General features: G+C 46.6%; 1 protein-coding gene across 1 annotated transcript; it reads right to left on the bottom strand.

Annotated features, from left to right (window-relative positions):
- Window positions 1–5516: 5516 nt before the first annotated feature.
- TNFSF4 (TNF superfamily member 4) lies at window positions 5517–12450 on the bottom strand. The gene is made up of 3 exons (XM_015869535.2): window positions 12056–12450; window positions 8323–8365; window positions 5517–7047 (listed from the first exon to the last, which is right to left on the bottom strand). The coding sequence occupies exons 1-3, from the start codon at window positions 12269–12271 to the stop codon at window positions 6692–6694; spliced, it is 615 nt and encodes a 204-aa protein (XP_015725021.1). The 5' UTR covers window positions 12272–12450; the 3' UTR covers window positions 5517–6691.
- Between the last annotated feature and the right edge of the window lie 562 nt (window positions 12451–13012).

The raw sequence follows: 13012 nt of genomic DNA, 5'->3' as shown, positions 1-13012 counted from the left end.
AGAATTTGAATATTGGTCTCTGGTAGGGTAGGAACCTAGAAATCCTGGAGAGAGGAAGAAGATCCTGTGGCCTCCTTTTGATATCTTCCACCCTCCTACCAGAGGAGTTATGGGAGCAAGGCATCCTGGATTGCCTTCTGCAGGGCTTCATTGGTGTCCATCTAGCTAGCTCCATTGCACTCAGAGGAAGTGAGGTAGCTCTCTTGGGGCCAAGAGTCTAGCCTTTGGAACAGAGAGATCCCGAAGTGAGCAGTGAGAGGGACTGAGATCCATGGTCAATAGCATTTATGGGAGAGCTCAGGTAATTCCCACACATCCTACTATGGCATGTGGTGGTAAGTGAAATGGATGCTTTGGAGGAAGTATACCTGATTGTGCATGTGCAGCAAGGCAGTGGGTTGTGTAGGCAGTCATTTCTGGGGGCAAAATTGTTCTCTGTGGGAACATCTGTGCCCTCCCAAAGCTCATCTACAGGGGATGTTCCCAGCTGGGTCTGCATTGGTTTAACTATGGCCCAGCCAGTGGTGGGACTGGTTGAAAGCTGGCTTGAACAACAGCAAGTACCCCAGGGACCAGGATAGCTTACTCATGGTGCTGCACAGGAGCAGTACAGACTTGAAAGCTCTGAGTGCCTGTCTTGAGCACTGCTCTGCTGTTTGACTAATGAGCTAGTGCTAGAGACCAAAACAGAACACAGGCACAGCCAAGGGCTGCAGGCAGTACATATATGAAATAGGTTTATGAAGTTCATCTAATATTTGGCTGCAGGTGTATCAACTGCTATCTGAGTGCTGTGATTGATGCTTTAACAGCCTGCCTAAGGGATACTTGTGCACACTAGCTTTATGTCTTATCGCCAGCTGCATTTATCTGTTGGCTAGCTACAACCACAGGAGTAGCTGGGGCTCCTTCCTTCTTTTAAACAGTGTCAGAGTGTCTCCTGCAACCACCCAGTGGCTGCTCTGGTATTTCAAGCTGAGGAAAACCATCAAGGCAATTCAGGGACACCATCCATGGGGATGTGAACGCACTTGAAAAATAGACACACAAGAATTGAATGAGGTTTGACAAAGCAAAGTGCAAGGTGAAGGTGATGCACTTAGGTCGAGGCAATCCCAGATATGTGTACAGATGGGGAGAACTCATTGAGAGCAGCCCTGTGGAGAAGGACTTGGGGGTCCTGGTGGATGAAAAGCTGGACATGAGCCAGCAGTGTCCTGGGCTATATCAACAGAGAAGTGGCACCAGGGCTCTGCTTACCCTTGTAAAGCCTCATATGGAGTACTGTGGGCCCCCGGCACAAGAAGGATGCAGGCTGGATCGGATCCTAGGGAGGCCGTAATCAAAGGGCTGGAGTACCTCTCCTATGAAGAAAGGTTGAGGGAGCTGGGCTTGTTTAGCTTGGAGAAGGCTCTGGAGAGACCTCACTGTGGTCTTCCAGTGCTTGAAGGGAGCTTACAAGCAGGAGGGGACCAAGTTTTTACACAGTCTGACAGTGATAGACAAGCAGGAATGGCCTTAAAATTTGAGGATAGATTTAGGCTTGATGCTTGGCAGAGATCTTTTGCTTGGAGGGTGGTGAGGGCAGTGGAACAGGCTGCCCAGAGAGAATGGATGCTCCATCTCTAGAAGCATTCGAGGCCAGGTTGAATGGGATCCTGGGCAGCCTGATCTGATGGTTGACAACCCTGCTCATGGCAGGGGTGTTGGAACTAGATAATCTTTAAGGTTCTCTTCAACTTGAGCCATTCTATCATTCTATGATATGACGCTAAGAAAGATCATTTCAGACCCTGAGGTCTACACCCAGTCTGGGACCATCAGGTGAGGAACAAGGCAAAGAAGAAAATCCCATTGCTTTCACACCCCATTGGAGCCCCAGGAGCCCAGCAGTCCTGATCTCTTCAGGGAGAGATAAGCAAAGCCACTCATTCAGAATTGCACTACAGAATTATAAAAGCCAAAAATATTTACCTATGAGTGGGATTACCAAACAGCCATAGGCTCAACGGAAAGGTACATAAGAAATGGGGTATCTGATAAACATCAGTGCTGAGAGAGCACGTTAATCCGTGTGCTTATGTACACGATCCTCAACAGATTGCTATCTGTGTAACTTAAGAGAGATCTCTGCTCTTTCCTTATGACTGCTCTATATCCCCTGAGTAATCTAACCTTTTAAGTTGTGTTTTAACCAAAACTGTTTATTTAAAATGATGTGATTCAATAACTTTTTGGTATGATTTGTAGTAGTTTCAAACACATTCCTTATTGACCCCATATGAATCACCAGATTTTGCTTTGCATTGTGGTGCTGATAAACCTAAATTCAGCCCCAGCCTGCAAGACTCTGGACACTGACAAGGTCTGTCTGTCCATTTAAACTCTCCTGCTGGACTCCCTGCTCCTGTTTTGATGCTTCCTTTGAGAAAGGCAGCTCTTCGTCTTCAGTCTCTGTACCTGATTGCATCTGCAGAGGCAGTTTTTAGTGATTTTATGTCTCTCTGCTCTTTTGATTGGCTGTGTTCACAATATGAAGAGTTGTAGGAGTGGCACAGATGTTAATTATCCAGGAGAAATTGTTTCTGCTAAGCTCAGGCTTTAGTTATCAATTTCCCTTTCTCTGCCATTCTGGCACAGCTTTCTTTTTACATATTAGTGTCAGAATAAGGTTGTTGAGGGACATGGTTTAGTGGGAGCTATTAGTAATAGGTGAACGGTTGGACTGGATGGTCTTTTAGGTCTTTTCCAACCTTGGTGATTCTATGATTCTATGATTGAATATGGCTTGCTTCTGGCGACCAGTGGCTGATATTCAGCTCAGACCACCCCCACTTGCATTGCTCATGGTCTCAGCTTGTGCAAACACCAAAATTAGTCCTTCACATCATCAAGCACGGGACACAAGAAACACTGGAAGAAGGTTCTTGTTGGCAGGTTTGTACTCTGGATCTTAAGGTGTAACAGAAACCCTCAATTAAGAAAAGACAAAGGATGGTGAGTCTTTTGACCTCCATGAGGTAAGGCAGTGATGTGGTATCTCAGGGATTTATTTGGTGATGAAATCACGGTGTGGATGTATGCTTTAGGGAGCAGATCCTATATGGGGTTAAATGTATCATGATCTTCGGAGGTATGTTCAGTACTGATTTTTTCTTTATAAATAAACCAAATGCGTCCCTGGATTTCCAGTAAGTAGGTATGAATTCTGACTTAAAGCCAATAGTAAATCAAATTATTATGAAAAAACAGTTGTACCCAAGTCAAGTCTTGTCTTGCCTCAGTCTTTGTTCTGTTTCCTCTCTGAATGAACACCAATAGATCACCTAAGTGCTTTGGCCAGTGGCCCAGCTCCACACCCTGGTGCCTGAGGTCGCTAAGTGGGCGACCAACCCAGCAAACCACAGAAGCAGTAAAAAGTGCAAACCCACAGGTGGGATTGTGTTTGTGCTTGGGATCTGCTCTAGCTAGTAATCCCCTGGGGACAGCTTCACCTCCTGACGAGGTGACTAATATTGCTATTTAGAACAGCTGAAACTGGCTGTCACATTTTAAAAGCTAAATGTGCAAGTCTTTGCATTAGGATGAGGAAGTGGGTGTTTGAGGGGGCAGTGGATGTATTCCAATGTTTGCCGAGGTTTGCTTCACAGGGTGCCGATTCATAGGAAAAGCATTCCTTTAGTTTTCCCCCGGTCCCACAGTTGCAGACACAATCCATAGATCTGCTTCTGGCATGGTGTCCTGATCTCCTCTTGCCTGTGCTTGCGTCCTCCTCCTGCCCAGTACTAATCTCCCTGGAACATGTCAACCAGACTCACTACCTCCTCCTGCCTCAGCCTGAAGCCTTCCTGCTTCAGGCAGGAAGATGCTGCTTATGAGTGGGGTGAGCTCCATGACATTGTGCCACTGTGGCACACAAATACTAGCTGTGGTTTGTGCTGGGATGCTGAGATGCTGGCTTGCTGCTCAGCATCTCAGGGGGATCACATACCTTCAGCCTGTTCTCTGTTTGCTACTTTGCTAGCCCTGACTAATGTAGCCCTCTGCTTTCTGCTGCTGACACTGGGCAGTGCCAGCCTTGCATCGGTGGGATCAGCTGTGCTTTGCCAAACACACTGCAGCTTCCTTGTTCTCTCTTCTTAGTGAAATGAGCAGGCAATAACTGTGACTCATGCTGGCTCTCTAAAAACCACAGGTTAATTATTCATCATTAGTTGTAACCATTTGTGGTAAAAAAAGGTAATGATTTTTGAAGGGAGGTGAGACTAAATGTTTCTATTTGTTGTTGCTGATCTCGGTTCTGCTGTGCTCTGCTCTCGGTGGTTTCATCTCAACCAGGAAGCAATAGCCCTGCAGTTCTGATGGGCAGGGTTGACCATGGCTCTTACATGAGCTTTATCACCCTGTCCCTTCCTTCACATATGCAGAGAGTGGGAAAGAAAGGGAAGGAATATGTGGTGACCACCTCTGCAGTTCATGCAGTAGCGTGGCTCTAACATAAGATGCAGTAGCAGTGGAGATTGCTTTAATATTGTGGCATTGTTGATAATCCCTGGCTGATGAGTGTATTATGTGTAAGAGTTCTTGTGAAACGGCCGATGAGGGACAGACCACAAAGTCCCCATTAGTTGGGGCAGCAGAGCCCTTTTCTCTCCAGAGCCTTGGATTTTCTCCAGCTTCTAGATCCCACCACAGGCGTTTTTGAGGGGTGACTCAGTGCACTAATCTGGTTGGTCAGAGCTGTAAGATGTGACATAAGCACCATCTACAAGCTGCTACTGGAACTTAACAACCCAGTAGCAAAAACTGATGTTCATCCATGTAAGAGACTTTGAGCTTCGTGGAGACAGGGATCCCAAGACACAAACAGAAGCTGACGATATAGAAACTTACTGGTGAGTTAGTCTCACAAGTCATTAGAATTGAATTGTTTCAGCCTTTATTTCAAGACAAGTGTGTGTTCATGTATATATAAGTCAGTCTAAGTAGTATGGTTAGGTCATGGTTGGATTTGATGATCTTTAAGGTCTTTTCCAACCTGAGCGATTCTGTGAATCAAAGTGCAGTGTGTGAGATGCCCTCTCCTGCTCTGAACAGGAAGGTTGATCCTTTCTGAGGGACGGATCTGTCAGCATTGAGGCTTAGTCTCTTAGCTGGGTGTAGCACCCTGCAGGCACAAGCCAGCCTGCAGCTCAGGCCTGATGGAAAAAGCTGCCTCTCAGCACTCAGTGGAGTCATTGCTTCAGCCATGGAGATTTCCTCCAGAGCTGAGGAGCTGTGTGTGTAAAATGTGCCAGCAAGTGTAATGTACATGGAAAAGCTCACCAAAGTCTAGAGGATTTCTGAAGCTGCCTTTGATACCTGTGTCTGCAGTGGTGGTTGCTGAAGAGCCAAGCAGAGCAGGAAAGGGCCGTGGCATGGGGAGAATCTGCAAGTGGAGCTTAGTGCTGACAACCTGAAGTTGCAACCCTTCCCTTTGGACACTTCTAAGAAATAACATTCTCATGCCTATAGTATAAATATATAAATACCTTTAATAATAGACTTTGGAGCATACAGTCAGCAAGGAGATGCCGAGATGTTGCTGGAGTTCACTGGAAGCCAGATGGTCAATTTGTCCTTAAAATCTGCCCTAGTTCAACCAGAAATGCCACAGCTGCCAGCTGTGCTCAGGGCACAATGTTGTCCTTGGTAGCTGCTGTCTGTAATATGGGCTCCTGGCCCACAGTGGCCAGGAACAGTCTGTCTCTGGATTCTGGCAGAAGCCAGGCAGGGTATATATGGGTGCACAGATGTGTCATGGAAGTTGGGTTGTGAATCTCTTTGTTGTGCATGCTTTCGTAGCAAGGCCCTTCGGACCTATACAGTCATCCCTGAGGAGATGTTCAGACCTTCAGGTTCCACTTGGTCCATCAGAGAGAAGTTACCAAGTGGAGGGCCTTCATGCTTCTTTCCAAATTTCATGTGCCTGGATCACTTTTGGGTTGAACCATTCTCTGCATATGTTCTTGAGGGAGATTCTCCTTCAGCTTAACACCTCTGAGACCTGGCATCAAGATGCAAGCATCCCACCCGAAATATGGCTCAGGATCAATATTCTGCAGACAGCTGGGATGGCCTGAGAGCCTCCTCCCTCATAGCTGCTCCTACAGATCCCAAGGTAGCTACAGGACCTTTGTCCCTGCAGTCCAGCGTGGTCCTATTAGCTCCTTTTGGAAGCCCACCTTCCCTTTATGGTCTTTATTTGCCAGAGAGCATTTACCCGGTTCTCTGCAAAGGCATTATCTTCCTGGCATATCTTCCTGATTTAGCACTTTATTTTAGCAAATATACAGCACATTTGTATTACATATAGATACTGCCAAGTGACTAGAGACACCCGGGGTTTCTCTGAATATGAATGAAGCTTGGATACATTTCTTTGGCTTTCATCTCTGTTGTCCTCAATGGCTTCACACACCCCTTTGTTGAGTGTTGGAAGGATCCATCCTAGCTGCATAGAGCTCCAAAGAGATGTATGCACTATATAAACCTGTTTGCATAGTGATTTGTCTGCACTCCAGCTGAGGCTTTCCACAGCCCCAAGAGGAAGTCTGCCTGTACAAGTACAACTTGGGGAACAAGCCTCCTACATTCAAATGGATCAGTAGGAAAAGCTGTACTTTATGTGTTACATTTCATACATTGTCTTCTACGGGATGCAAAAGATGGGATTTAGTAGAACAAGGCTAAACGTCAAACGCTGGATTGTGGCATTGGAGCTGGTCGACAGAATGATGTTGTTTTCAGCAAACAAATAGAGCATCGTGATGAGATCTACTGCATTGCTGCTGTTCTGGACATCTCGCTCCCAGAGCGGGGGGGCATTCTTGTTTTCTGTATTCTGCATCATCAGCTTCAGTGAGCCCTTCTCCAGGTCAGGAGAAAAAACACCCTTCAGGGACACCACGTAGAGGCCATCGCAGGGGATCACTATGGAGCCATTTACAACAGGAATGGAGGTAAATTCAGCACTAAGATTCATGGCCACTCCTGCAATGCTTTGACCTGGAACAAAAGAGAGAAAAGATGATCCCATTAAGACAAATATCTTCTTGATAGCAGACAGTTTTGTACAGACTACCTGCAGGTAGGGTGGAAAAACATAGGAAAGGAAGAGGCTGAACTAGAGAATGGGGCAGACTGGAGCTAGGTTATCATCTGTGCAAGACGTACATGATGGGCAGTGAAAGTTTTCAGGTTCCCATTCCTGAGCATGCTGCACCTCTTGGACTGCAGCTCCAGTTGGTGTGGATACCTTCCCCAGGTTTCTGTTTATATGCTATTTATTTACTTTATTAATTAAGACATGGAAGTAAAGCATTCCTATGAGTTTAGGAAGTGTGGATTTCTCAAAAGAACAGGAAATCAAAGCATTATATAAGAGGAGGGAAAAGTTATCCAAGAAGGAAGGAAGGAGAAAAGAGCTTCCTCTGGAGATGTGGGTAAGAAAAATCCCTGCCTTTGTGCATGAAGAAAGCAGGATGAAAGAGCAGTGTAGACAGTAACAGAAGGAATAGATGGTTATGGGGCAGAATCCGGAGAAATTAAAACGTTAGCATGAAAGGTTTTCTCTGGGAATGAGCAGTGTGAGTTCCCAGAGCTGTGCTGGAAATGTTCTGCTGTGCCACACACCACGCTGGAGAGGCTGATGAGAAATCATCATCATCAGGTCTCCATCTGCACAACACAGCCCTGCTCTGCAGTGGGCAGACTTCCCAAGCTTTTTCTCTAGAAGCACAGCTCCCTATTAGATTAGACTGTCTGCCACCCTTGTCATATTCACCAAATGCACAAACAGTGTTTTAATGGTGGTTTGAAAATGTTAGTAGCTGCTCCTGTTGCTGAGCTGTGGCATGGGGCAGAGCATGCACCGTATGCGGTTGTTTGTGCCACCACGTGTGTGCTCGCTCTTCTCCAGGAAATCATTTGCATTTTTCATGAATCAGGAAATCATATACTTCTTTCAGAAACACCCCAAGAGGGTACTGTGTGTACACAGTAAATTTTCAAAAACACACGTTTTGTTCTTTAACGGAGTGAATGCTTGTTCTAGTATCTAAGCATGGACAGCATAACGCTGCTCCAGTTTCCTCATCGTTGGTTGGTTTTGTGCATCGTGGCACTGTTCCTCTTCCCACTGCTCTCCTGGCCTTGTCCTTCACCAAGACCACAACACCAGGCACTGGGTTACCAGAGCCCCCAGGCACCACTGGGACCAGTCTGGGAAGTGGGACAAGTGCCTCAGAGCACCAGGAGACCCCTGCCCAGCTGCCCACCTACCTGTGTACCGGATGTAGGTCCACTTGACTTTGTCACTGGGAGGCTGAAAAAATAAGAAGAGAAAAAAAAAGTCACTTTAATGCACCTGGGTCCCATTGATTCTGCTGGTTTCGCTTTCATTTTCCTGCTGGGAACAGGACTGCTGCCAGCCAGCTATTCGCCTCGCTTGATCTTACTAGCATTGTTATTATTATAAAGTAAGACTTCAGAGTACTTCCCAGCCAGTCCAACCTTCAGCCCGCAGCTGAACACAGCAGGGGCATGTGGTCCTGCTTGGAAAAGCATCCTGGTGAGCGTGACCAAGGCAGATCAAGCAGCAAGGAAGGACCTTGGGGTGCAGAGCCTCTCTGCATGGCTGCTCGAGTGCAGCTGGCAGCTGAGGATGCCTTTCTGCAGAGCTGGATGTGCCCTGTCTGTCACCCTTGTGCTGCGGGGCACCAAAAGGTGACTCTGGCTCTGTAGGCTCGGAGCAAGTGCTCTCGGTGCATTCTCTGGGTCAGGCTGTCACAGGATTCAGTGCTCTCAGTGGCTCCCTTCGAAGTGCATTATGACATGTTTAAAATTGGTTTACATGTTACGAGTATAACAGAAAAAGTGAATGCAAATAGAGAAGTGGGTATTTTCGTGATCAGATATGCGAAACACCGAGCTTCTGCATTAGATTTTTTAAAATCTGAACTTAGCATCTCAAACACATCTCTCGTCTTAACCACAGGAGGCCCAAATCTGCAGTGTTTTCACAACCACAATTCTTCAGTATCTTGACTGATTGAAGAGTGACACATTAAGCTGGCTGCTGTGTTTTCTTCTCTGCCTATGCTATAGGTTTCCAAAATGTGTTGACATGCATCTGACCAGCTCTTTTATATATTTTACCCCATCTGTTACAGAAATAACAGCAGTCTCCTCACTGAACCCATGGGTTTGGTGCTGCACCCTGGCAGAGGCAAAGCGGGCAGGGAAGGTGTTTGGAGTGGCAGCCTGCTGTGCTGTATGTGCTGGAGTGTGAAGAGGGTGCTGGCAGGTCTGCTCTGGCACCCTCTAGTGCTGTTACAGCTGATGTTGTGCTTGTGAAGCTGGATTCAACTACCAAAGACGAGTATTTATTGTGTCATTGCTATCTGACGCCAGTGAAACATTACTGATCCTATCCATCACTGCAGTGGCTTGAGGCTACACTTACTATGTTTCTAAGTGCCCAAATGTACGAGCATTTCACCCTTTGACTCAAGAGACTGAAATTTCCAGGTAGTTTCCCAACAAGACAGCTAAGTGCGGAACTGCTGAGCTTCTGAGGCCAGGCAGCATCCACTGCGAGCTGCCCCGTCTGGCTGTCAGTGGACGGGGTCTGTTAAAATGTGTCTGGGACAAGCTTGTGGCAATTCTAAGAACATTAGCCCCACTGTCACTTTACATCTTCGGCACATCTTTGGTGAAGTCTTGAAGGACTTCACCGTTATCAAGTAATCTAATATATTTTAGGTGACTGTGCACTGAAAGTGAGTTGTACACCAGGATATCTTTCTCATCTACATTAAACCTCTGTAAAATTACTTCCCCTGCATCTTTTCTTGCTCTGTTCAAGCAAAGCCATCTTGCAATAGGCCATAAGGAGCCTTTGATCTCCCAGTGCCATTTATTCTGCCTGTGTTCATCAGTAGGGGGTTTCACACCCTCTGACTATACCTGCAAGCAGCCTGCCCTTGGTCTTCCCCAGCTGGCTCGGCAGAAGGAGGTAATTTCAGCAGAGATGGGAAGTCACGAGCGTTGCAGATACACTATTGTTAGTGGCTCGTTTGGAGGTAGCAGCTGAGGTTTTCTCTCCCAGCCACACAGTGATACAAACCAGCTTGCTGTACTTTTTTGTTAGGCATGTCCTGTGGTGCAGATTCTCTCATTCTTGAACATGTTTCATAATGTTATTTATACTGGTTTCACTGAGTAGCCCAGTGGGATTTGGGGGTTTGTGAGGACAATAGAAAGTAATCAAACATGATCTTGCTATGAAGAAGCACAGCTACTGTCTGGCTATTACAGTTAGCATGGCACTGTCCTGCTGCGGAGCTTCCCAAGAGCAGGGACAGCCTCTTGGTCACTGCCAGGCTCTGGGCTTGTCACCTGGATGGCACTGTGCCCTCACTCCTCCCTAAAGTCTGTCTCCCTAAACTGCCCCCAGAGTCAGGTCTGATTAGCACTGCTGCTTTCTTAAGGTGAGTCCGTGGTTACCCTACAAAGTCCCGTAAGGGGACTCATGCAATGAAAGCCCCCCAGGGTACAGCCCCCGAGACCCCTCCTGCACAGCACACCCTGTCAAACAGAGCACTTGGTGCTTAAAATAGTGGGAATGGGTTGTGAGCCTGCACTTAGCAAGTGTTTAAATCAGGACTAGTCCTTCCTGGTGACTCCCAGGGCCTTGGCTTTTCATCTGCCGTGGTTGCTTCTCCTTGAGCACCCCGTTTCAGTCATTTCTATTGAGGAGGGAAACTCCAGGTCTGCATATCCCGTCCTCATCAGCTTCTGTCTAGGGTTTGTAAGGCTGACAGGCAGCACTGCCATCTTTCTCTGGCAGTGGAAGACTTGAGGTTACATTTTTACAGAACAGAGAGCTGCTGAGAGTTGAGGAGTTGCAACCAGAGTGGGACCATAGAGAGGTTTCTGTGTTCCATAGGCTCGTAGAATGGTTTGAGTTGGAAGGAATATTTAAAGGTCATCCAGTTCCACTCTCCTGCACTGAACAGGGACACCTACAGCTCTGTCAGGTGCTCAGAGCCCCATCCAGCCTGACTTTGAATATTTCCAGGGATGGGGCATCCTCCACTTCTCTGCACAACCTGTGCCTGAACCTCTCCACCCTTATCACTACCTATCAAGCAGAGCACCACAGCTTCCCCATCTCTATTGGCTTTAAATACAGCTTCTCTCAAAACAACAACAACAAAAAGTAGAAGACTGAACTGAATGAAATGTGTTATCTCTTGGAGTTATCAGTGACATCACTGTAGAATGTAACAACTGCTGTGAGGTACAGGCCAGTGAAATCTGCACAGAGCATGAGGCTTTTCATTGCACAGCAAAGCACTTAGAGCACCAGGCCATCTCTCCCTTGCAGTCTCATATGCCTGGCTTGCTTCTCTGTCGTATCTAAGTAAGAGGACAGAATGAACTCTGGTAACATGAAGAACAACACACTTCAAAGTGATCACTGCTCCTGGAGAAAAGATGTGGGAGGGGTGCATAAGCAGCACTGAAATAGCAGTGAAAACTTGTTGACAATCCACCATTTCTCACATATATACACACACAGGCATGTACCATCCTCTGCAAATGCAGATAGCTGTTCCCAAAGCCCAGTGTGCTTCTCCTCCATTTTGCTCTTATTAAAAAGCATCTATCCACTCAGACAACCTCAACTAATTAAAAGAGCATACGCAAGTTGCTGCAAGTCAGCTCCACTGGCAGCTGCTGAGGTGGTGGGGACAGACATCTTCTATGAATGCTCCTGCACAGTTCATTTTTGGAGCCATCCCACCTCTTGACAGCCTGTCCCCTGGCCCTGTACTTGGTGACTTTGGGCACTATTTTGAGGACAAGAGGTATAAGAAAGGTGTGAGAATTATTAGGAATGCATCAGAACCTTATGGCTAGAATAGGGATAAACCTTTGTCTTTACTTACGAAATCCCATGCTAAAGTTCTACAGGCCAGCAGACAACAGGTTGAACATGAGCTCTTACCGTCCAAAGTTGCAGTGAATCTGTACCAAGGTAAATCAAGCAGGCAAGCAGTAATATCCACTGAGTGGCTGCAGACACGAGGTACAGCGTGTTCCTCTTAGCCTGGCCTTTTTGCCAGCCCTTCCACTCATCGTCACTCATCACACCAGCAGGTTCCTTTTCACAGTCCTTCTGATCGTTGTGCTTTCTCAATTCCGTATCTGGCTGTTCTTCCATCTCTGCCAGCAGAGCAGGGACAGGAGGGCCTGTGGAGCACAAGGCAGATGAGGTAGGTGCTCCTGTCCCAGGAGCAGAAATGAAATGAACACGCTGCCTTCAGGAGAGGGGTTTTATGTGCACAGAGAGGCAGGCGGGGGAACTTCTTTGTGACTAATCTGAATTTCCCCTTCCTTCTTTCTTTCTTTCTTTCTTTTCTTTATTCTTTTTTTTTTTTTTTTTTTTTTTTTTTTGTGAATGTGGGGGCTGGTTTGTTGCATCCCAGTTCAGTTTTGAGTAAGGGCCTTTGAATGTAGATGTGTTTATGTCTTTCATAGTTTCAGCTGTGGATCTCTTGATATGTGATGTTTCCAATGGTAGCTAAGAGTCGGATGGACACCTATCTCTCTGAGCAGCCTTTTGACAGTAAAAGCTCTCATCTTTCTGTTCAGACTCAGGATGGGGGTTTACAGAGTTGGCTGCCTGCCTGGTTTGTAGAGTACGATGCCACTGAAATCTCTTTTCTGTAAAGAAGCAACTTAGAGGAGGGAATATGGGACAGATGGAAATCATAAAGAACTGGAGACAAAATACGTGCTTTTCATTTCTCTTCACCTTTGTCTTCTAGCTTTAAGGCCATGGGATGCTGCACAAAACTTAAGAGGGAGAAAATGGAGAACTTCTCATGGAGCATCCCTTGTTGCACTCATTGAAACCTGCACCTCACCCCTACAAGTGGAGGGACACCCCTGGGCCATCCAT

Source organism: Coturnix japonica, chromosome 8 (genome assembly GCF_001577835.2).
Source record: "Coturnix japonica isolate 7356 chromosome 8, Coturnix japonica 2.1, whole genome shotgun sequence".
Taxonomy (NCBI): Eukaryota; Metazoa; Chordata; class Aves; order Galliformes; family Phasianidae; genus Coturnix; species Coturnix japonica.
This window is presented reverse-complemented; position numbering and strand designations above follow the sequence as displayed.